This window comes from Drosophila obscura, unplaced genomic scaffold (genome assembly GCF_018151105.1).
Source record: "Drosophila obscura isolate BZ-5 IFL unplaced genomic scaffold, ASM1815110v1 contig_4, whole genome shotgun sequence".
NCBI classification, from domain to species: Eukaryota; Metazoa; Arthropoda; class Insecta; order Diptera; family Drosophilidae; genus Drosophila; species Drosophila obscura.
In genome coordinates this window covers 4,370,231-4,393,787 of record NW_024542828.1, presented here as the reverse complement: position 1 = coordinate 4,393,787, position 23,557 = coordinate 4,370,231, and the positions used below count along the sequence as shown (strand labels likewise).

General features: G+C 42.5%; 1 protein-coding gene across 3 annotated transcripts; it reads right to left on the bottom strand.

Annotated features, from left to right (window-relative positions):
* Positions 1-479: 479 nt before the first annotated feature.
* Positions 480-22,547, bottom strand: LOC111071738 (putative epidermal cell surface receptor). Of its 3 annotated transcripts, XM_022363239.2 has the most exons (10): positions 22,529-22,547; positions 20,235-20,664; positions 8,453-9,777; positions 5,648-5,945; positions 4,713-5,378; positions 4,395-4,637; positions 2,986-4,041; positions 1,601-2,626; positions 1,176-1,400; positions 480-1,118 (listed from the first exon to the last, which is right to left on the bottom strand). In XM_022363239.2, exons 2-10 carry the CDS (start codon positions 20,584-20,586, stop codon positions 1,063-1,065), a joined length of 5,247 nt encoding a protein of 1,748 aa, XP_022218931.2. In that variant the 5' UTR covers positions 20,587-20,664; positions 22,529-22,547; the 3' UTR covers positions 480-1,062. The 3 variants fall into 3 exon arrangements, with proteins under 3 accessions (XP_022218931.2, XP_041450944.1, XP_041450945.1); XM_041595010.1 differs by lacking the exons at positions 8,453-9,777; positions 20,235-20,664; positions 22,529-22,547 and having other exon boundaries at positions 480-1,096; positions 5,648-5,978; XM_041595011.1 differs by lacking the exons at positions 4,395-4,637; positions 4,713-5,378; positions 8,453-9,777; positions 20,235-20,664; positions 22,529-22,547 and having other exon boundaries at positions 5,648-5,978.
* Between the last annotated feature and the right edge of the window lie 1,010 nt (positions 22,548-23,557).

Genomic DNA, 23,557 nt, shown 5'->3' with positions numbered 1-23,557 from the left:
ACAAAAACATATATATATATATATCTACAAACATATATATGTTTATATAGATATACGATACGATATTGATATTGTTGGTGCTGCAAGCAAAAAAGAAAATAAATGAAATTATGGAAAAACGATATGTGGAAATTGAATGTAAAATGAAAAACAAAACTCAGAAATAGGCGAAAGCTATCCGTAAAGTTAAAGGTGTATAAATGTCTAGAAATGTCATAAATGGTCAGGAAGAAACACACAGCTAAATTATATTAATAAAATATATGATCTATTTTTATAATAAATGCGGGAAATTTAATTTTTTTGTTCAGGTGAATAGTGGAAAGTGTTGAGTAGGTACTTACTTTATTTATTTTATTTTATATTTTTTTTATGTTCTTAAATCAAAGACAATCGCATATATTTTAATAGTTTTTTATAATTTTTTTCTTTATTTATTCATACATATGTACGAGTATATGCATATCTCTTTACGTGTGTTTTTACGAGCTACTTTTAAATATTTATGGACTGTTAATTGAAAAACGCATCATCGCTTCTGTGGATTCGCTTCCTTTAGTTATTGATTTTTGATTTTTGATTGTGTTGCTCCACTGATTGAATGAGGATGAGGCGCCTTTAAATTACGTTAGGTGTAAAGCTAAAATTTACAAGTTAAACTAACTAAACTCGTATGCATTTCGAAATCGCTAGAAGAATCAATGCGCTCGGGTTATACGTTTTTCTTTTTATTATTTTTGTTGTGTGGAGTTTTTGATCAATTAGTTCTTCCATTGGGTATCATCCTCCTTGCTTGTCTCACTCTCTCTCTATATACACAAGTCACAAATTGTTTAACAAAAAATTGTGTAGATTACTTAAACACTACATACAACATGGCGGCCGAATTCCACATTTGGGACAATTTCTTTTATGTTTTAACTGATCTTGCGCCGGCTTAAGAAAATTTTTTTCTTTTTATCTTTCCATCGTTTGTTTACTGACACTGAGTTTGAGTTTTTCCATTACTTTTGCTTCGTTTTTGCATCCTTCTTTAAATATTTACAAGAATCTGTTTTAAAACTAATTGTTTTTGGCAGATTCGTGAGTTACAGATCTGGAAGGAGGGGTTTTGAGTACTTTTTATTACAAATTCGTATAGATTGAATAGCATTTTCTTTCTCTCGTGTACTCACTCATAGTCTCCTGTTGGATCTCCACTTTGTATGAGGGATTATCATAGGCAGCATCGCTCTTGCGTGGTGGTGTAATCGATGCCGTTTGATGGACTCGCCTTCGGGTGATGATGAGCAGCAGGGCCAGCGTGGACATTATGGCCAAAGCGGCAATCACAGAGACCACAACCAGGGGCCCATAATAGTCGCCCACAGGCTGATCTGTGCCTGCTGTAAGCAGTTTTCCTATAATAATGAAAGAAAGGCATTAATGCGAGGAATGTTTGAGGTACTTAAATATCCAAAACTACAACTGAGAGAAGACTTTTCTTTTCTTTTACCAAATGTCTTGAAACCCAAATAAATCCTTTCGAAAAATTGCAAGACTTGAAAATGAAATGGTCATCCATGTAAAATTGCTATAGCTATTCCCTCCCGACTCTTACCCGTCTTGCCAGGCGTGGCTGGTCCTCCTGGCTTCGTGATAAAGTTAACCACATTGCTTTTCTTGGTGTTGCCATTCGTCAGATACATCTCCAGCCAGAGGCGGTACTTGGTGCCCGGCTTGAGGTCCATAATGAGAGTGCCTGTGGTGCTGTCCCGCTTGGCCACCTTGAAGACGCTCGAGTCCTCCTTGCCAGCATCGCTCTGGTAGATGGCCCGATAGATGTGCACGAATTTATCCTCCGGGTAGGGCACACCATTCCAGGAGATCTCCACGCTCTGCGTCTTCACCTTGGTGACATTCACGGTCACGTCGAAGCCATAGACATCGATCTTGGGCGCTGTGCGCACCTTGATCATGTGTCCGGCACGCAGCTCTGCCCCATGGCCGGCCAGTGGGATGTAGTAGAGTCCAATCTCATAGCCCGTGTCCGGCTGCAGATTCTGGATGGTGTAGCTGGTGAGGGTGCGGTGTATCAGTGGGGATGAGGAGTAGATCATGCCCGTGAGCTCCTTGTAGCGCAGCTGCACCCCATCCACATACTCCATCTGCTCGTCGCCGAGCTTCTTCCATGTCAACTGCAGCCACGTGGCATTCGTTTCGCTGACATTCAGCTCGGCATCCTCCACGGTCTTGAAGATGTCCTGGAAGTCCGGTCTGTAATCGGTGAAGGGTGGAGGCGGTGTGATTGTCCTTTCCGCTGGCAGTTTCACCACATGCACAGTGCTGGATGGCTGCGAATTGAGATCCCTGAGGATCAATGTGATCTTCACTTTGTACAGGGAATTGGGCTCCAGATAATTCAAATCGAATTCCATCTGCGAGGTGGCCAGCAGATCCTCTGGCGGTGCAAAAATCTGTTGCTCCCACGTGGAGGTGTCATTGCTGGGGCCATTCGTGTAGCGCAGCTCAATGCGTCCGTGCAGATTCACATAGACCTCGGGTACAGTGAAGACAATGTGTATGGTGCGCGCATCCAGCGCCTCCAACGTGTGCACCTCAATGTCTGGTTGCAGTTTGCTATTGCCTTTTGTGGGGTATATAAGAATTTTTGGTTAGTTTTCAGCCACTAATTAATATTCCGAGATTAGTATTTTGTTTGCCCCGCTAAATAATTAACGAATTTGGGTTTGGAAAAATCGCTCAATTTTCGGATTAGCGTAAAAAGCATGACAATGATGAATGAATGGATGGATGGATTGATCTATGGATGTTCTATATATGAATGTGTGTGTGTGTGTGTATAGTATAATTTGTGTTTGTTTGTTTGTTTGTGTGTGGGTCGACAGTTAGTACAGTAAAAAACCCTGTCGCAGTGTTCTGTTGTGGCTGTTGTAGAGTTCTAAGAGGAGTGTTGGTAGCTATAGAATATTTTGTTGTTTCAACCTGGATTGGATTGCGGCTGCTGCTGCTGCTGCTTCGTTAGCTTCTCCTGATTCTGGTGCAGACTATGCTCACTGGCTTGAGTGGACAATCCTGAAGTGGTGCTGGAGCTGGGCAGTATTGTGGCCTGCTGTTGCAGTGGCTGTTGCTTCTGTTGCTGCTGCTGATGGATTGTTGTTGGCGGCACTCCCAAGCCTGGTATCACCGGATAGCTCTCATATGCCACGGGCTGGCCATCGACAATGGCAATGCCATGTGCTGGCGGCGGTGGTGGCAATCCACTGTGCACAATGGGCACATAATGTGCGGGATTCTGCTGCTGTTGCTGTTGCTGCTGCTGCTGCTGCTGCTGCTGCTGCTGTTGGGATGGCGGTCCTCCGGGCACCGTCTGCTGCAAGTGCTGCAGAATCTGTTCGATTCTCACTTGGGAGGGCAGATTGTGATTATCCTTTTGGGTCTGTGCGGGATGTCCATTATGATTTGGATGCCCCGGATGTCCACCTGGCTGTTCTGCTCCCAGTATATTAAACAAATCCGACTGACTAGTGGGCACTGGTGGCGGCTTGCCCTGGGGCGTGCCATTGGGATTGATATCGTACGGTTCGTAGGGATTGTAGTCCTCATAGACAGGCTTCACGGGATTGTAGAAGCCAAAGGGTCCCAGGTGCTGCTGGTGCGGATGCTGGTGACCGAACTGGAAGGGCGCAAAGCCGCCATTCTGCTGCAAGTGTGCCTCACGATCATCGAAGATGACATCGTTCTGGTGCTGCTGTTGCTGATGCTGCTGTTGCTCCTGTTCCTGTTGCTGCTGCTGTTGCTGTTGCTGCTGCTGCTGCTGCTGGTGTTGGTGTTGCACCTTTTTGTGTCCCTTTTCATGGCCCTTCTCGTGGCTCTTCTCTGTCTTCTCAAATATGCCCAGACCTCCGCCTGCGGACTTTGGTGGCTTGCCATCCAACGTGGGATAGAAGGCACCTGTCGATGAGGGCTGCTGCTTCTTCTGTGGCGGCATTTTGCCCGTGGTTGTTGTACTTGTCGTGGTCGTCGCAGTCGTTGTGGTTTCTGTTATTTTGTTGCATGTTGAATGTTGTTTGATTATTTACAAAAATGCGTAGCGTGAATATTTATATTTATAATTGAATTGATGATCAAAAAAGGTAAAGTAAAAACGAAAGTAAATAGCAATTAAAATGCAAAAACAGAAGGTTCGAAAAATAGCAGATAGAAAGACAAGTAAAAGCAGCAGAAAAAAGCGCAGAAAAGTCAATTAATTTCCAATAAACAAAAATCGACTTGAAAATGAAAAAAGCTCAAACGAATGAATATGAAAATGGAAAAATCGTTTCTATATTGCATGCAGTTTCCCCAAAAAAAGGAGAAGGATTAATCCCAAGACATGCAAAATCTCTATTTACCATTGGAAATGCCCGTGGATTGTGTGGAAGACTCTTCGAGGGATTCCTCCTGCCCGGCAGCGCCTAGTTTGGGCACCAACGGTGCACAGCTCCATTGCTTGCAGCACTCGTCATCGGGTATGGGCAGGAGACGGGCCTGCGCCGGATGGCAGGGCAGATCGGCGGGCGGCAATGCCAGCACTGGCGGACACGCCGGACGGCACTCGACACGCCCATTCTCGCAATAGCAGTGCTGATCGCAACCTAAACGGATAACCAAAAGGGTGAGGCATGAGGCGACTGTATGTGGGGGGAATGAATGGGATGCATGAACGTTACCTGAAAGATTCGCTGGAATGGGTGCCCAGTTATCGAACTGCAAGCCCTTGTAGGTGCAGGTGCCATTGTCCACGCAGCGCATGCTCTCCGGACAGCAGTTAGGCGGAATGGGCTTGAAGTCTGCGGGCACTGGCTCCCAGCGGATGCAGTGCGGATCCTGCACGTCCAAGCCAAAGTTCGAGGGGCACTCCACCTTGGCACAGTGGATGCCCTGCTCGTTGCAGATGCACAACTGCTCGCAGCCGTCGCGGAACTGCTGGCCCACCTCGTACTGGGAGCCCTTGAAGGTGCAGCCAGATGAGGCGCCTCCCGCATCTCTGGCCTGCTCCTGCAGCCCATAGACATGCTCCTGGTGATGCTGCTGCTGCTGCTGCTGCTGCTCCTCCTCCGAATCCTCATTCACACTGTTCTGTGGTGGCGACTGCGGCTGCTCATGATCATCCAGCGTGACATCGCACAGCTCCAGCTGGCAGCACACATCCTTGGGATCCTTCACATACACACACTTGTCCGCACGCGTGTGATTCCTCTCCGGACACCTGGGACGGCAGTCCATCACTCCACCCTCGGCACAGTGGCAGATCTGATCGCAGGCGATCTCCAGACGTTCGCGGAACTTATAGACGCCGCCCATGTAATGGCAATCATTCTTCGGCTTGGGCGTGGCTATGTGGGTGCAGTGGCAATGCAATGCAATGGGAGGGGGAGGGAATGCAGTCGAGTCGAGTGTGTGCGGCGAGTGTTTATGTGTTGTGGTGGTGGTGTGGCATGTGAGGCACGTTTTATGGAATGCATAGAGAACATACAGCATGTTAAAAAGCTTTGGCCAAAAAGGATATCGACATGTAAAAGCCACAAAGAAAGCCATAACAAAAGCTACTACTTCTGCTTCATTTTGCTTAGAGTCTTCTGCTAGTGATTAATGGAAAACTCACCTTCGTCATCGCTGCTCGAAATGGTTGTGGCTTCCTCTTCCACTGCTGCTGCTGGGTCTGCCACTGCAGCTGCCGCTCCCTCGGCTATGGCCACTGTAGGCTCTAGCAGTGGTTCATTGCACTCCATCATACGACAGCATTCATCCTCCTCCACCACACGCTCTCTGCAGTTGGGATTGGCCATGCTGCGCTGGCTGCCACGGGGATAGCTCAAGCCCTTGCAACGTGGCTCACACATCCAGTCGCCGCGATTGCAGGTGCAACGCTCATCGCATTCCCTTTCCATGATGTCGCCATGCTGCAAAATATGGGATTTATTTTAAATTTATTTGAGAATATAAATCTAGGAATGATTCTATAAATATTCCCAGCAATGGAGTGTCCCATGGTTCAGTCCCATTAGTTCCCTTCACCCATTCAATCAAAACCTAATCAAGTTTCTTCCTTTCTTTCCCACAACTTTCCCTGTCTGCAATGGCAAAAGGTTCGTTCTATCATCATTTATTTGGGGAAATGACTTAAGATCGACCTACTGTGCCAGTTCTCTCTCTCTCTCTCTCCAATCTCTTTTTGTATCCGCAAAGACATTTTTTGCAGCCAATTTTTGTGTGCTCCGTGAAAGCTATTTGCACAGAAATTACGTCAATTTGTGGCATAAGGCAAGAAGGCAAAGAGGCAAATAAAACTAAAGTTTTGGAGTGGCTGATCATCAATCAACCGGCTGTTGACTTAAGGCAATCATGAGCTGAAATTTCCTGCTCTCTGGTATGGAGTGCTCCAATAACCAAATATGTCAAATACTACAGCCAACTTCAGCGATGCCCACGCACAAGTTCGTGTCTCAAGTCTTTTGTTTTAGCGGGAAAAGACTTTAGGCAGTCGTTTGTTCTTTTAATTAAACGTCGGTAACGTCGGGAACATCGGGGTCTAGGGTTCTGTGTGCTCTCTCAGCCATTTATATGGCTCTCAGGTGCGCAAATTCACGCCCAAAAGCTTTTTATGGTGTGCCTCTGCCCCCTGCTTTTATGTTGGCTAATGAGCAAAGTTCTTGTGAACTTTTGGGGCCTCGGGCGGCACATAAAAACGCCCCCTTTGCCACATTAAACTACTGAAAATCCAAGCTAAAATATCAGTTAAACTGTGCAATTTACTTTATTAATGCCATTTGTGTAGTTTTTTTTTTTTTGCTGCTGCTGTGTCTGCTCACTTGAAAAACATTTGTGGCATGCGGCTTGGCATGTTGCACGTGTCCGCCAATCGATGGCAATTTATAAAAAAATATTTTAAAGGGAAAGAGGGTGGCGCGGTAACAATTCATTAAAAGTGAAAGCAAAAATTATTTCATATCGAAGGCGAACCGCAAACTCGATTATGAAAACGACAACACAAACAATTTAAAAGATTAAGAAAAAATATTGAATAAAACAGGTAGGGAGGTTTATAAAGGCAAAGAAATACTCTTTTTATGGATATTAAAAGTGCTAATAATATTGGAAATTATTTGAAAGTTCTTTGGAGATTGCAAACATTTATTTTATTTCCCCTTTCGATAGCTTAGATTTGTTTTTTCTTTAGACGAACTTTCACTTAATGAAACTCAAAGTGCCCATACCCCTCTATTGATTAGGGTACTTGAAAAAGAAAAGCCAAACGCTCGTTTAATTAAAGCAAAATCAACACTCCAGACTCAGACTCAGGCCCAAAGCGCAAGCGCAAGCCCAGGCGCAGGCTCCAACCCAGTAAAGTGGGTTGGGTTTTGGTCAGTAGTGCTTCAGTCCACAGCTGCAATAATTGCAACAACTGCACTATATACATATATATATATGGTATAGTATATATATAACTACAACCGATGTAAGCCATGAGCAGCGTTCATGATTGCTGGCCATTCCGTGCCTCTCTGTGGCCGAGTGCAATGTTTGATGAACACGTCACAGTTGGACAGACGCACAAAGGCGTGTTCGAAATGATGGAAAATGCTCGTTGGCTTTTAATTAGATGAATTATTTTAGAGATGAAAGATACAAGCACTACAGCTTTATGCATTGTTTAACCAAATAGTTCTAATGCAAATCATTTATCCAGTGATTTATTTGAAATGCCAACAATTTGCACATTGTTGAGTTGATTGCTGATGGATTCCTCTGTTCAAACTGGCATGGGCTTTGCATTTGAGAGTAGTTTCGGATTGGTTTGTTTGCATCTGTCTCTGGGCATGGACAGCCGCTCTCTGCCGCTCGTATCTCTCGCAGTGCCGTTTGTATCTGCCGCCTTTGGGGCAAAACCACAAAGGCGATGTCAACATCAATCACAACCCAGCAATTTTCTGGAATTTTCTTTGCACGTTTTGTTATTGTTTTTGTCTTGAAATTTGTTTCTACATTTTTGTCTCTTTTTTATTTTTAAGGTGCGCAAATATTTGCATAATTGCTGCTTGGTCGAACAGCGACAGCAGCTCACCGAAAATATGTTTCATTTTTTTTTGTTTTTGGAGTGCAGCAGCAGCTGCATTGGGGGATTGAGAGTGAGTCTGAGAGCCTGGATGAATATGGAGCCCAGTGCTCTGACCGGTTTCATTATAAGCAGTGGCAGCGGGTCCCAAAACTTGTTGGCCATTATGCAATCTCCAGGGTGACGACAAGCAGCTCCAATTTGGAGTTGCGTGCCAGGAAGTGGGCTGGCTGCCATGCCACACAAAAAGGAATGAATATGAAGGCGTTTTTTGCGCTTTCTCTACGCTGATCAAACTTCTATATATACATAAATATTTATATTTGTTTATTTTCTATATACGTGGATACTAACCTTGTAGGTCTTGCTGTTGGCCAAACATTCGCGTTGCATTGTATCCCCGCTGGCGGTGATTTCTACGATTTTGGGCATTTCCGTTTCCGGTTGAACAGTTGTTGTTGTTGTTGTGGTTGTTGTTGTAGTGGTGCTGTTGCTGTTGCTACTGCTACTCTCTTTGGTATCCTCATCCATGCTAACATCACTGAGATCCATGAGCTGCTCATGCGTTGTGGCATTGCGATGCAGGAAGAGCTCCTCCGCATCATCATCGCCGGCACCACCACCCGCTGAACGTCCCTCACCGGCAAAGGCAACAAATGGCGATGGCTCCTCTGTGGTTGTGGTGGCTGGCGTTGTGCTGGTGGTTGTACTGGTGCTGCTCTCCGACTCCTCCTCCTCCTGTTGCATGTGTTGTCCTTCAACAATGTTAATCACTGGACCCAACGACGACGATTCGTTGTCTGATGGTGGCATGATTGTAGTGTCAGCCGCCGCATCGATTTCTGTCTCCTCATTCATATGCATGGCGCGTGCTCGAGATGTGGTTGTGCTTGTGCTTGTGGTTGTAGTCGTACCCTCAGTGGATGTCGATGTGGATGGCTCGGCTGTAGCCTTGTTCTCCAGACTGACAATAATACCAGCAGCATCAGAGCCGCTCTCTGTGCTGGTTGTGGTGGTTGTTGTTGTTGCTGTAGCTGGCTCGGACGCTGACGATGACGCGGAGGACTCCTCAGTGCTGGTCGACAGCATTTGATAATCTTCGTGTTCGGCCAGGCGATCATGATTCTCGGACAGTATATGCACATGATAGGGATCCTCTTCGCGCTCTTCGCGCTGCTGCACTGTTGCCTCTGTCGTTGTCGTTGTCGTTGCTGCTGTTGTTGTTGTTTCATTTATCTTTTCACTTTCATTTTCACTGGGATTCACTGAGGCGTCACTGTTCTCCTCGCTGTTGCTGTTGCTGGCCGTGATCAGCGTCGCCGGATGTCGGAAATTATTCAGATCCTTGACCACATCATCGTTCTCATTGGATATTTGATTGAGCAGCTGATCTTCGCGTGGATCCTTCAGCGCCTCGGTGGTGGCATCAGCTCCACTATTCTCCGCATGCTCATCCCTCAGGGGTATGTGCTGTATGTGGGTCTGATCCCCCTCCGTGTGGGAGAAGATCAAATGCTGTTCGGGTCCCTCGCTCTCCTGTCGCGGCGTTGTTGTGGGCTCTGTCGAGGTGATGGGCTCAATGCTGGTGGAACTCACAGAGGAACTGCTGGTTGGGTCCACAGCAGCGGTGGGCAGAGAGCTGCTGTTGCTGCTAGTTGGCAGCGATGTTGTGGTTAACTCTGAAAAAGGTAGAAGAAAGGTAAAACATTATAGTCTTTATAGTAAAAGGAAGCAATAAGGTTACAGCAAAATATCTCTTGGCAGTCCCTGGAGCACGCTTCTTACTGAAACCATAACCATTGGCTCTCCTTCTCCTTCGACATCTGTCTATAAATATTCCCTTCCTATCAATACTGACTCATCTCCCCCTCGCCGAATGGGGTAAATAAACTCTTAAGACTTTGTCCCACATTTACGGTAACTGAATGGACTGTAAAAAAAAAAACAGAACTTTTCTTGCGCAATTCTAGCGGAAATATGGCAAATCGTATTGGAAATATCTCACGCGTACCATCATTATCATCATCATCATTATCATCATCATTATCATCATCAGCCACATCATCCGCAATTCCGCATTGGCCATGCCATCATTGAAAGGTAATTTCTGTTTTCAGTTCTCAATTCGCGTCTCGCTTTTTTGCCACACAACGAACCGAAGCCCAAGCATCTTTCAAGCAGGCAGCATCAATTCCTCAAAATCTGCAAGGTATTCATTAAGCTCTCCGTCTGTCTGCTGCCTGCTGCCTGCTGAATCATCGGATGGGTCGGGTTGGTCGTCCGTTCTTGGAAGCTCCAGTGGCGGGGACAAGCCCCACAGCCAAAATATCAGCACAGCCACATCTTTTATGATATAATTCTTGTTTCTCTTTGGGTTTCTTCTTTGACTTGTAAAGCGCTTAGGCGACGGCCTGCCAAAGATGTTATTTTTTGTGCTTTTTTCTCTTCCATCTTCCACATTTTCTTATATAATTACATTTATATTCGGGCATTCATGTCATAAATAAATGCTGACCTTAGTGGAGCCCCCAAAAACACTTGTCTCTTGCCCCGTGGCTGCTGCAAAAAATTAAGTTTGCTGCTGACCACAGAAAACATTCAATTAAAAATTTAATTCATTAATTGGAACTTGAACTTGAACATCAGCGTTAATTGTAGCACTTGTGGGAATACTTCCAAAAAGGGGTTTATCAGATCTAAAGTAAGTGGATGGTAAGCCATCCATCAAAGTTCTATTCACAATTTCCCTTTATTAAGTCAATCAATACGCATTAAATATGAACATAATTATGTTTGATGGCTCTTAAATAGCTCTAAGAATTTCCTGAATTTCCATTTTGCATATTTCAGACCATTTTTCAGTAATAACTCAAAGTGGTTGGCTGCAAAATGATTTGCACACCCCATCATTGCAGGCTTCAGTCTCGAATGGTAAAAGTAAATAACCCTTTCCATCACACATACCATATATACCATATATGTATACTCGTACTCGTACTCCGCTGACTCATGACGTACTTCTCTTTCATTTGTGCAGACTGTACGGGGGGGAAACAGGAAACACCCGCTGACGATGCTACCCTATGGGGACGGCATTTATCCAGTCAAGTCCCTACGCCTAGACAGGCCCTAGAGAGGGGGCCCTGGAGTGTAGGCGGTTGGGGGAGAGAATGGCGACTGGCGACTGGGACTGTCATGCATGCGTGGTAATAAGCATTAAAGCGGACCCTAGGCCCCAGTTGTCGTCGCTCCAATAAGAAAAAGGTACAAAATATACGCTTGGAGGCAGTCAGTCAGAGTCAGAGGCAAAGTCTGACTCAAAAGACAGAGTCTCGGAGTCAGCATGCAACGGACGCCAATTTAGCGCTAAGAAACGTTGAGAGTAGAGAACTTACATAGAACGAATTGAGAATGCTCTAAATGAGGTTTCCAAAGAAGAAGAAAATTAAGGAAAATTGAAGATTTATTGGCCACAAAAGAGTGATTTAGGGGAAGTGAAAGAAATGGGGATAAATGGACAGGGTTTTTCCTCAAAGAATCATCGAGAGGATGCAAAGAACGCAGCTTTCAAGGCAGAGCACTTTTATGCTCTTATTTGTGGACTGCTAAGAAATATTCCAGCAAAGATTAGTGCAACAAATTCCTATCCGAAAATGAATGCGTCACACCTCCCCCCTTGTCTACAAAATTCAATCTCCTTCCATTTTTCAATCCCAAAATAAATGTATATTTCCCCACACCAATGGGAAGGGTATACAAAACGTAGAAGAACTTCCAAACAGTTCGTTAGCCCAGAGAGAGAGAGAGAAAAGAGTAAGAGAAAGAGACCCTAGTCGACATCCGACAATATATATAGACAGAACAGATCTTTATGTGTGTGTTTTATGTTTTAGCTGTTGCTTTTATTGTTGTGTGGAATGGTAAGACAGAGAGAGATAGAGAGAGAGAGACCAGAACTCTTAGGGTTACTGACATGAACCTTGAATTTCAGTTCGTTATGCTGCTGTTGATGTTGATGTTGCTGTTGCTGTTGCCTTTACCTTTGTGGCAGCCTCCAGGCCATGCCATAGCTCCAGCACCAACTCCAGCTAGGGAGCTGCTATTGCAGTTCTTGGCTGTTCTGTACGGTTCGGTTCGGTTCGGGCCTGTTGTCACGGTTAGCCGTTTATAATACGCCAACTGTTCGAAGTTCTTGTGGCCTGGCTGGCTGACTGGCTGGCTGGCTCCTTTCCTTTTGTTTTGTCTGTTTTTACTTGGCGCACAATTTGTCTTTTACTGTCATTGATTTTCATTTTTCACTCGGCACTCGTTAAAGCCCAGCCAAGGTATCTTCAATTTATTTTTGTATATATACTAGAATATATATATTGTATATATATGTATATATGCCTTATGTATTCCGTATAGATGGGGGGACTTGTTTGGTGGTCTTTCCGTTATGCAAGTCTCCTTCTTTTTTATTTCTGTGCTGCATCTGCCACACACAAAAGACTCAAACAACGAACTTGAGTTGCTGTATCTTTTATGCTACGTTTTTCGCTCTGCATGTTGCTTGGCCAATGCAAAATGGGTTTTTGGTTTAGCATAGTTTATGACTCAAAAGCTAAGCCGGTCAGCCAGTCTTGATTATGATATATATACGACTCCATATACATACATACATACATATATGCAAACGACAATGAATGCGATCAACAACAACAACAACAACCACAAGACCAAATCCACTTATGCAGAAAAATGCAAAAATGCCTGACCGCCCGCCTGTCCGGTAGTCCCACAGCAACACTCATTTGCGGTTTTTCTAAGTCGCCGCACGTTCTGCGGCTCACACAAGCAAACAAATGATCGGACAGCCAGCCGGACAGCAGTCCCAAGGAGTGGGAGATCGTTGGATATACACCCCTACCCCTCTACAGTACATGCAGGGGGGGAGTCTACATAAGTGATGTGCTTAGAATTGACAAGCTGCCATGAAGCGTTGCATTGCTAACCGGATGTCTTTGTTGGGTGGGATAGTTGCTGTTCTTCTGCTGCTGCTGTTGTTGCTGAAGATGATGATGATGATGATGGTCTTGATCTAGAGTTGATGATGGCCCAAAGTACACGTTAGAATTGAAATGAGAATAAAGGGTTTCTTGGTCAATTGAACAGCTGCAAAGGCGATCAAAATGATTGGAGTAGACAATGAGGTAGATACCTATATGAAAAAGACTTTGGGAAACGACATTTGGGAGCTATAAATTATTGATTTCTAGCTGCCTTGCTTTGGCATCGAAATTCGCTAAAGAGAAAATGTTCTATACTTAAGATTGAAACGAATTGATTGCTACTTCTTAATTTTAAAGAAATATTTCCCATTGTGCTTGTACTTTTATCAAATGCTTAAGTTTTCTATCATTCTTTCTGGTTCTGTTACGCATAAAACAGGTATAATAATCCATTTATAAACATTCTTAAACGGTTCATTATCTGTACCCCCTCGTATTCTTTTTTTCCACCAATTTCCGTATCTATAGATGTGTTTGATGTTTGATGTTTGAGCTCTGGGGGCTTCGACGCAGCCAACCGGAAGCAGCGCTTCATAATGAAACCTGCCTAATGAATGGTCAATGGTCCCCATGCCCCCCACACCACACCACTCCCTCCCGACCATTCCCCACACTATTGGCCGCATTTTGTAACGCGCAAAAAGTGTCAACAAAACGAAGCGGCTCCACCGATCGGAAAAGGGTAAAAATAGGGGACTGGGCGAAAGGTCTGACCATATTTGTTTTTGTTTTTTCGGGCAATGTAACGGTCATGCCTCAGAGTGTGTCATGAATCCATAATATATATGTATTTATATAGGTATACATACGCATATATATCCGAATTGTATTATGCAGCTGTTGGTCCGGTTTTGACTTCGAATTATAAACAAATTCGAAATTGATTACGCAATTTTTGTTGGATGTTGCCTGCAGTTTCAGCTTACTTTATTCCCCACCTCTTGGGTGTTAATTTTGATTATCTTTTTTTTGGGTTTAATTAAAACCAGAGTTTTGGATGTTTTTTTCTATTGTATTTGCTTTAGAAATTTGGTGCTGATGTTAATGAAATTTCATTGTGATGGCTTTTGTCCATGAAGATGATAATCCACACAGACACACACACACACTCAAAAACAAAAGTCGTGTATGGAAATTTGTGAAACCAAGTGTTAAATTTCAATAATGAATGTAGGGATATGCTTGAGATGTGATGAGAGAGTGAATGGAGGAATGGATGCAGAAGAAACAGCAGAAGATTGCGGAAGAAAATCTTCAAGAAATCATTCTGTAGTTTTTATTCTACTTATATTTAACATTACTTTGATGGAGCCATCAGTCTTAGGTATTTTCTTGCTCATTTACACTTTTGAAATACATTTAAGGCCCCGTTTTATTCTATAACAAAAGAATCCCACAAAAATCTACCAACTACACGGCTCTCTATCATAAGTTTGTATCTCAATTGCAGTTAAACGACCCAAATACGAGACCTTTTATCGGCCTTTCTATCTGGCTAATGACATAAAAAGAGTGCCCAGTGGAAAGGCAATGCCCAGCGGTCATTCATTCAGTTATTTCTGATAGGGTAGAATTCCACTTCACACAACAACAGCAAAGGAAACCAGCGAAAAAGGGGGAAGACAAGTCACAGCAATATTATTTCCCAACATAACATAGCATTTGACCTTTTTCAACTCGAAAGTTCATGTGCATCTGACAACAAAAAAAATGCAGTTTGACCTGCTGCAAAAAAGGTAGAGGGGAACTGCAGAGGGTGTAGGAGGCTGTAGTATCTATGGGAGGGCGGATCGTATCTAATGCTATGACGGCAAAACAAAACAAAACAAAAAACAAGTTTCAAATGCTGCGACGACGATGAGGCTCGTGTCATTGTCCATTTAGTGGTTGGAGTTGGAGTACTGTTAAAAGCCAAGACAAAGACCTCTAGCAAAAATATGAACAACTAAACACTAAGCCCCTTAGCTGTTGTATAAATATTGTGCCGAGTGGTAGTAGCTGGTGTCTGTTGTATCTGATCTCAATGGAATGACACCCCACAAACAGACAGACAGACAGACAGACACAGAGAGTCTTTAGCCAAGTGAATGCGAGTTGTTTGGCCGGCCATGAAATCGAATTGGAATTGGAATTGGAGTTAGCCATGTGAGAGGTTTTTGCTGACAAGCTGAGCTGAGCTGACTTGCTCTGCTCTGCTCTGTAACTTTTGTGGTGGCAAGCGGCAAGTGCGTTTGCAAATTGAAGGTCAATTGAATGGCACGGGCAAGCAAAACATGGGGTAGAAAGGGAATGTTGTGTATAGACAAAATAGGGGCTATCAATGGAATAAAGTAAGCAAAAGCTAAGCGCATTAGTAATGAGCAAAGGCATGGGGGAAACGTTCGTCAAATTATCATCACCGAAATATTTCAAAAGCGACCTAAAATGAACTACATCTTTAGCTTGCTATTTCCCATTAATATATAGATATATATCCATGGAAATTAACACTTTTAAAGACTAAGAATATGCCTCGATGCAGCCATATAAATATTAACCGTTTAATTCCCAAGCTAAATAAGAAAAAAGCACAAATAAAAACCGTTCTTAGACGCAGTCGAACTAGTTTAAATGTTCTTTAAATGCATAAACCAAAACGATTTCCTTCCGATTCCTCTAACTCTGTACCCTATCATTATATAACAGATATTTCCTACCCATTCATACTCGTATAAGTCTCAAATCACCTACGAGTAACAGTGGAAAAATATTCATAACATATAATTAAATTAATGTTTATTCTTAATTATCTTTCTCCCAGTTGAAGCCTGGCGCGGCACTTCCTGTCTGACGTTCTCTTGCCGACTCCTCAGTATCTGTATCTTTGCACCGTTCAATGACACACTTAATTGCAGCAGTATACACACACACACACACACACACCCGCAAACACTAAGCCACAAAAGTATGTGCAATTAAAATGCATTAATTAGCCGCACATTGGCTTTCTGTGCTACATTTTTCCCACTCGTATGAGAAAAAAAACAACATTATATATATGTATATAGTATGAAAAATTATCTAATTCAAAAAAATGCAAGACAGCCAAAGACGCATGTCTAGACCCCGCGAGAGCTGCAGAGAGCTGCAGAGGAGGTGGCAGAGGAATTGCATGATAAGTCTGTGCTCTAAGTGGAATTGATGCCATTGCTTAATGCATATTTCAAACGAGTTTAAATTATACTTAATTTTCCTTAGCTTATTTATGCATTTTGATTTGCGCCCCTGACATAAATACGAATGAGATTTAGACTGAGGCCGGTGGGCAGGTTTTCACTTGTGTAACCCGTTTGGTTCTATTCGAATTTGAAGAGTTTCTTTAATGCTGTGCGATTGGGAGAAAGCACCCAAAGCCAAAGCCAATCCATGGTGCCATGGTAAGCCCACTCAAAGTTCACATTTTTTTTTGTCTTTGTATTTTGACACTAAAGTTCGAAGTATCTGTAAGCCATATTTATGGCCAAAATGTTAATTGTTGACTCTGTCTGCACTTTCACGCATCTCTTTCAACCTCTCTAACGATGCTGTGTGTGTGTTTGTGTGTGTGGAGTACAACGCCATAATAATAATAGTTATAATAATAATAATAACGGCCAACAATTAACAACAGTTTTCAGGTGTTGGTGTCACTCCACACATTTGGAAATTTGTTGTGTAGCTTGTTGAAAAGTCTCTCTTGCTTTTTTAAGCTACTTTTACTTATCGGTTCATTATAGCGGATCGCCAGACAAACAATTTTCGCCAGCTAATCGAGCATGAACCCCGCCATAGCGAAAGGTACGACGAGACACGCACCGAATACACTGGGGCCCGGCCACACCCTCTACAGAGGGCATATATCTCTGGCATATTTCTCACACTCTGTACTCTGACAACACAAAACTTGTATCCTTGAAAACTCCGACGAAAACAAAAGTCTTGTCTGCCTGCTTGCCTGCCTGGCTTTTTCTGCAGAATTTCTCAGTGACGCAGACAGAAAATAAACATCAAAAAAACAACACACAAAAAATCAACAAAAAGATGGAGATGGAGAGGCAGAGCGAGAACTCCCATGGGAGTCCATGCACAAACAAAAGACTGAGGCAACAAACTTGAGGAGGGGACATCATCTCCATGGCAACTTGGGGCATATTTCATTCATGCAAAACTTGATGTTTTCGCTTGAATGTTGACTCCAACTCAACTTCCTCTCTCAAAATTCACGACTATCGTGCCACAAATATGTAAATTTCCCTTTTGCTATGATTTGTAAAAATAATAAACAATCAGCAGGTACATAGGTCCACATAATAGCAGGTCACCTCAGCACTTTTCGTTTATAATTTATGATAATTTTTTCTGCGAAGTTGTACGGCTGGGCTGCAGGTTTTCCCTTGAAGAAAGTAAATCTGGTAATTGAGGTCGTTCAGTCTCGTCTTTTTTATATAAATAAGTATATGTATTGTGCAAGTGAGAGAGACCTTGCTTGTATTTATTTTTGGCAACACCATATCGAATGCAGGGCCCTGACTTGCATTGACTTGCCAACGCATTGAAAATTGCTCAATAGGAATTTGTTTCAATGGAAGGCCATAATTTTTGCACTCAATGATCGATTGGGAATAACCGCACAGTACAGCGGAAAATTAACATAAATGATTTATATACTCGACTTTCAAGTACACCAGCCGCCGTGCTCTGCAATTTTCCAACTCATTAAAGTCGCTCGCTCGGTACGGGCTATGTGTCGATTTTCCTTAGTTAGCAAACAATTTACTGGCCTCTGGTTTCGGCTTTGGGGTTTTTTTTGTATTTTACAAACTAGTTGGCTGCTGTCTGTCAAACAGTGGAAAAAACATTGCTAATAGCTTTAAGTTAGCACTAACTGGGGGAAAATCCATGAAAAACCACGCAGCAGTTTGATTGGAAAATATTGAAAAATATTCAATGCAATTTTATAGATTTTATTTATGTATGAATTGCTGGCTTAAACTCTATGGCTGGTTCTTGATGGCCACAGGAGCTATTTGAAGTTCAAAGTTTCTTTTTTTGTGTGTTCGCCTACACTCAGAGACAAAAATGGAGATTTCTTGATAGCATATCCGCTTGGGCTGACGGCTGTGCGTGGATGAATCATTCCGACAGACAGCTTTTATATATAGAATATATATGTTATATTAATGCATATAATTGCTTGATCCATTGACACTTTAAATACTTGTCTCCATTGGCTGTAACTATAACACACAAACCCGTTTTGCAACTGTCCAAAGTCTTGCTCAATAATTGATTTGTAAATGTTTCTGTATATTTACATAACGTAAGACCTTAATCTGATGGCTGGCTGCCCACTTTCTGACTAATTAATGAAGCCACTCTCTTCGGCAGGGCAGGGGGAAGATCAATGGAACATCCCGAGGCGGATCGTCAGGTGTGGTGTGTCTTTGCATAGTTTGTGGGTGTTACAAACCCAAAAACCAAATGACTAATTGCTGAATATATTTTTTTTGTTAATTTTTTTTGGGTACATCTTTTTATAATTAACCCCCACGATAAAGACATTCCACTCCCAAAAATCCCTGAAGCTAAAATACAACGAATTTTTGGATTGCACGTAGGTTAAGATCATGAGTCAGTGCAATTCCCTAATTTGCATATAAATTGAGTAATTTGTGTAGGTCTAGCCCCAAAATCTTATTAACTATTCCCTTGGCATTTGGGGCTCGCAGCCCATCGAGTGTTTCCACTTTTCTAAGCCGAAACAGATCTGATAGCTGTGTGTGGGCCACCTCTTCGGCCTCATTTTATCGAGTCATCAATGGACCAACAAGATGAGAAGTAAGAAACCCTAAAACAACAATGGAAAAAATACAACAAATTGAAGTTTTTTTTTATGAGCCATGTCAACGTTCTCCACGTGATGCTTTTGATGTGCATCTGACATTAAACCGAAAAAAAAACTACACTCAAGCTAATTATAACATGGTGGCCACAAAGAACCGAAACAATTAAACTGGTAACCTCATTTTCTGTATAAGAAAAACTTGATTGGCTTAGAAGATATGTATACTGAGAGTACTCAGAGGAATGGAGCCTTTCACTTTTGATCTGGAAAAGTTCTTGGCTTAAATGATTAACTCAAAACGTGTTGGAATGTGTCCCATTAGAAATCAATTTTCTACTCTAATCCATTTTTGAATAACTTTTCTTGGCTTTGAATTAATTTTAATCAGTTTTTTGTTTTGTTATAAATTTTTAAATGAAACCTTTTCTTGGGTCTAAAGTTATACATGTGGCCGCAATTATCTATTCATATTTTCTAATATTTAAAATATAAATATAAATGATTGATTAACTAGAGAAAAGTTCTTTTATCTTCTGAAGATGTAATACGTGTTGGAATGTTGTAGACCAACACTCTTCAGACTCGGTATTCCCTTCGGTTATATACACACATTAAAAGTTAATTTTCTCTCTCTCTCTCAAGCAATACTTAAATTATTATTATGATACTTTCCCATTTCAAGCTTCAGCAAACTGGAAATCTCTGCCTTTTAGCTTCAGGTCAAATGATGTTCAGATTTTCTCAAAAAATTTCCCTTTGATATGCCGCACAATTAACTAAGTAATTCAACAGGAAACAACTTGTTGTAGCCACAAAATACAAATATTCTACCAATGATTAATCCCAAAGCAACACAAAAATTTCTTTTGGTTCGCTCCATTTAAGCGAATCAAAAATAATTATGGAGAAATGTCTTACAGATCGAAACGAAATTGGTGGCAGGGCAGGGCCGGGCCGGGCCAGCCAGCAGCACACACCCAAGACACGCACTGGCTCACGATGTGAGGAGGCCTGGCCGTTAATTGGTGGCTCAGAGAACGAAATTTGATTACGGCCCAGAGTTAGAGTCTGAGAGAGTCAGTCCGCAGAGCCGTAAGTAAGGTGAGATTAAAGTGTCTGGCGAACGATCTGGAGGCCTAGACAACGTCATCGCCATCGTCGTCGTCGCTGTGTCTTGCCGGCATCTATAATTTTCATGGCTTTTGGCTTTTGTATAACTCACCAGCTTCGGCCGCATTCAATTTGTTGGACGTTTCTGTAGTGCTTGAAGTCGTTGAACTATCCGTTTCCTCAGTTGTACTGCTCGTACTGGTGCTGGTGCTGGTGCTGTTGATGCTGCTTTGTTCTACGCCAATTGTTGTTTCTACTGTGGTAGAGACTGTTGTGGCATCCATAGGTGGTATAGGTGGCATGGTCGTTGTGGCTGCTGCATCATCCACGCCTGCAGGCGCAGACGCCGCATGCTCAATTTGAATGCCAACCAGCAATAATCCCAAGAGACTGGCCAAACACAGTCTCCGCCACAAGATCGTGGCCGTATCGCCTCCGGCTTTTCTTCTTCTACACGTTTGCATTTTTTCAACTTTTATTTTTTTCACACGTTTGCACTTGTTTTATATTTTTATTTTTTATTGTTAATTTTTAATGATTTTCTATAAAAAATGAAATTTGCAATAAGTATTATAATCTGCTTTTTAGTTGCTGAAAGGTCTCAATCATTAACTTTAGGGCACTCATTGGATTTTTTGTTGGTTTGGTTTTCTTTTGTTTTATATATGCGTTTTTTCGCGGTTTTTTTTTGTTTTGCTTTACACGGCGTTTATTTTGTAGCGGTTTCTGTGGGATTTGGTAACCCCCCCAAAATGCTGTCATTTCCGTTTGAAAGTCGGCTTGAATAATGATTTTTTGTGGGCTATGTCAAGTGCTATATTTTGTCAGTCAATTTGTTGGGTGATTTGTTTGGCGCTCACATTTGGGTTAATACTTGGTATTACTTCGAAAGTTGCAAAAATATTCAACAGGTGAAAAATGGGGGAACCTTTGGAAATTTCTTTACAATGATATTTCAGTTTTCCTGTACTGTTTGCTAAGCAAATACTATGACTATACTTCAAAGGAATAGTCAGACTCTAGACTCTAGTCATTTGCCAGCCATTACAAAGTAATTAATGATTATTGCAAATATTTGGTTAAAGTCTCTTGGAAATTGTTTGAGTTTTCAAACGAATTTTGGGTTTAGTCATCATTGAATAAAGTGATAGTAGAGCCAAAAATAATACTCGATATCCATCCAAAGTCCTCTCATAACTTATTCTATTTCTCAAACAAGTTTGTGTTCCAAGTCTCTTGTTTGTTGCAGAAGCTAAACCTTTCTTTGTGCATATATTTCCATTCAAAGATATACCATAAGTGTCTTGAAAACTGTAGTTGATGGATGAACTGACCTGAGAATATTTAAACCTATTTAACATATTTAAGATGGATTTACAGCTCTCGAAACAATGGTAAGACAAGGGCAAACCCATAAATATCTTTAATTTGTGGCCATAATATTTGTTTCTCACCAACTTCAAAAACTGTGCAAAAAGACCACAGAAAACTAGGCAAATAACCCAAGAAACCCTAAGATAGACAAAAGCCAACTAAATTGCCAAGGAAACTATGCTCATGCAATTGGCTTTAAACAACAACGAAAAAAAAAAACTTAAGACCCAAATTGCAATAGCGAAAATATTTGAACCGGTTTTCAGCAGCAGCCAGCAGCAGCCAGCAGCAACTGGGAAAACGGCTGCAAGCCGCAGAATGCACTCCAATGCCTTTTTGGCCAAGTTAGCTGCAAAGCTGCAATTAGACAGAAGGCGGGTTCTGAGACACAGGCTGCCAATTGCTACGCTACCATATCTATAGCTATTTGTTATAGTTTTTGTTTTTGCTGCTTAAACAAATGATGTCATTGTAAAAGTTATTGGGGTTGTCTGGGTCTGTGTGTGTTTGTGTGTGCACTGACATTTCACATTTCACTCTCACTCCTTTTATGTAGAAATGGCAAACAAAAAAATAAAGCAAACAACAAAAGCAAATAAGAGGGGGAAGGAAAAAGAGGGAGGGAGAGATCGTTAAGAAAGAGAGGGGATGGTAAGATCGTAGCGAGAAAGAGAGGTTGATAGCATGGCGAGAGAAAGAGAGAAAACTTGTTTTTGGTATTTTAAATGGAATTTTTTTTACTGTCCATCGATGTTGCCTTTCCCTCCTCCCCCCCCTCTGAACATTTCACTTGTATTTGTCGAGTGGCCAGCAGGCCAGCCTTTTTGTTGTTTGTTCAATAAGAAAGCCGCAAAAGATTAGCATAAATCGGTGAAAAAATATCCAATGAAATATCACTTGAACTGAAGATTAGCACCAAACCGGCAAAAGGTTATCTGTTATCTGGCCACGTTTATAGACGCAGACAGAGAGAGAGAGAGAGCAACACACAGGGACAGGAAGAGAGGGGGAGATTGAAACGCACACACAGACCGAGAGTTAGAGATATTTTTTGTATACGCTTTCGCACCGGGGCCAAAACCGCTCCGTCTGAAGCACGTCCACCAACTGATCTCTCCGCTGGCATGGATATGGGATGGTAGCGTGATTTTGGTATTCCACCACAGCAGTGTAGACCACGTTTAGATGTCTGCAGAAGGAGGGCCAACCGCCCAAACAGGTAACTGGTAATAGCCGTGTTGAGTTTCAGCTCAGCTGAGCAAAGCGAAAGAGAGTCAGAGAGGCTATAAGGCAGAGAGAGATCAACAGGTATGACTACGAGAGAGAGAGAGATCAACAGGTATGCCTATGAGGGAGAGAGATTAACAGGCCACAGCTACGAGAGAGGAAGATCAACAGGTATATGGCCCTCTCCACAGGTAAAAGAGCGTAAGCTTCGCTTGACATAATAGTTGAGCGCTCTCTCTCTCTCTCTCACCCACTCTCATCAGGTGTGCCTGTTGGTCTGACATCTGTGGGTGTACCACCTTCCTCTCTCTCTCTCTCTCGCTAGAAGACAGACGACGACCATGATGCAGACAAAACTCTGACTATGGTTTTTGGCAAGGCAACTCTTTTGGGGTTCCAGATCTTGCAATTGTCAATTGCCTGACCAATTGCTGTGCGGGGGCTGGGGAGGGAAAAAGACTCAATCTCATTGGAAAAAGCCCCAAGTCAACGGCTGGCATTCATTGCTACGATTACGCCTACAGTTTCGGTTTCTTCTACTTCTTTGTTTGTTGGGGTTGGGGTTGGGGTCTCACTTCAAAGATCACTGATGTCATTTGGAATGAATGCAGAGGGAGTACAGTACTTAAGATTCAGGGCTACTTAGGAGCATCACATTTTGGAAATTGTTTATCTGGGATATAAAAGCTTAAGGCAGTGCATCCAACAGAACCCAACCCAAATCATAGATACAAATCTTTAAAATACATTCAACAAGAAATACCACTTCCTATCCAACGAACCCACATAACCAAAATCCCAGAGAATTCCCAAGGTTTTTTTGCTGCTGCTGCT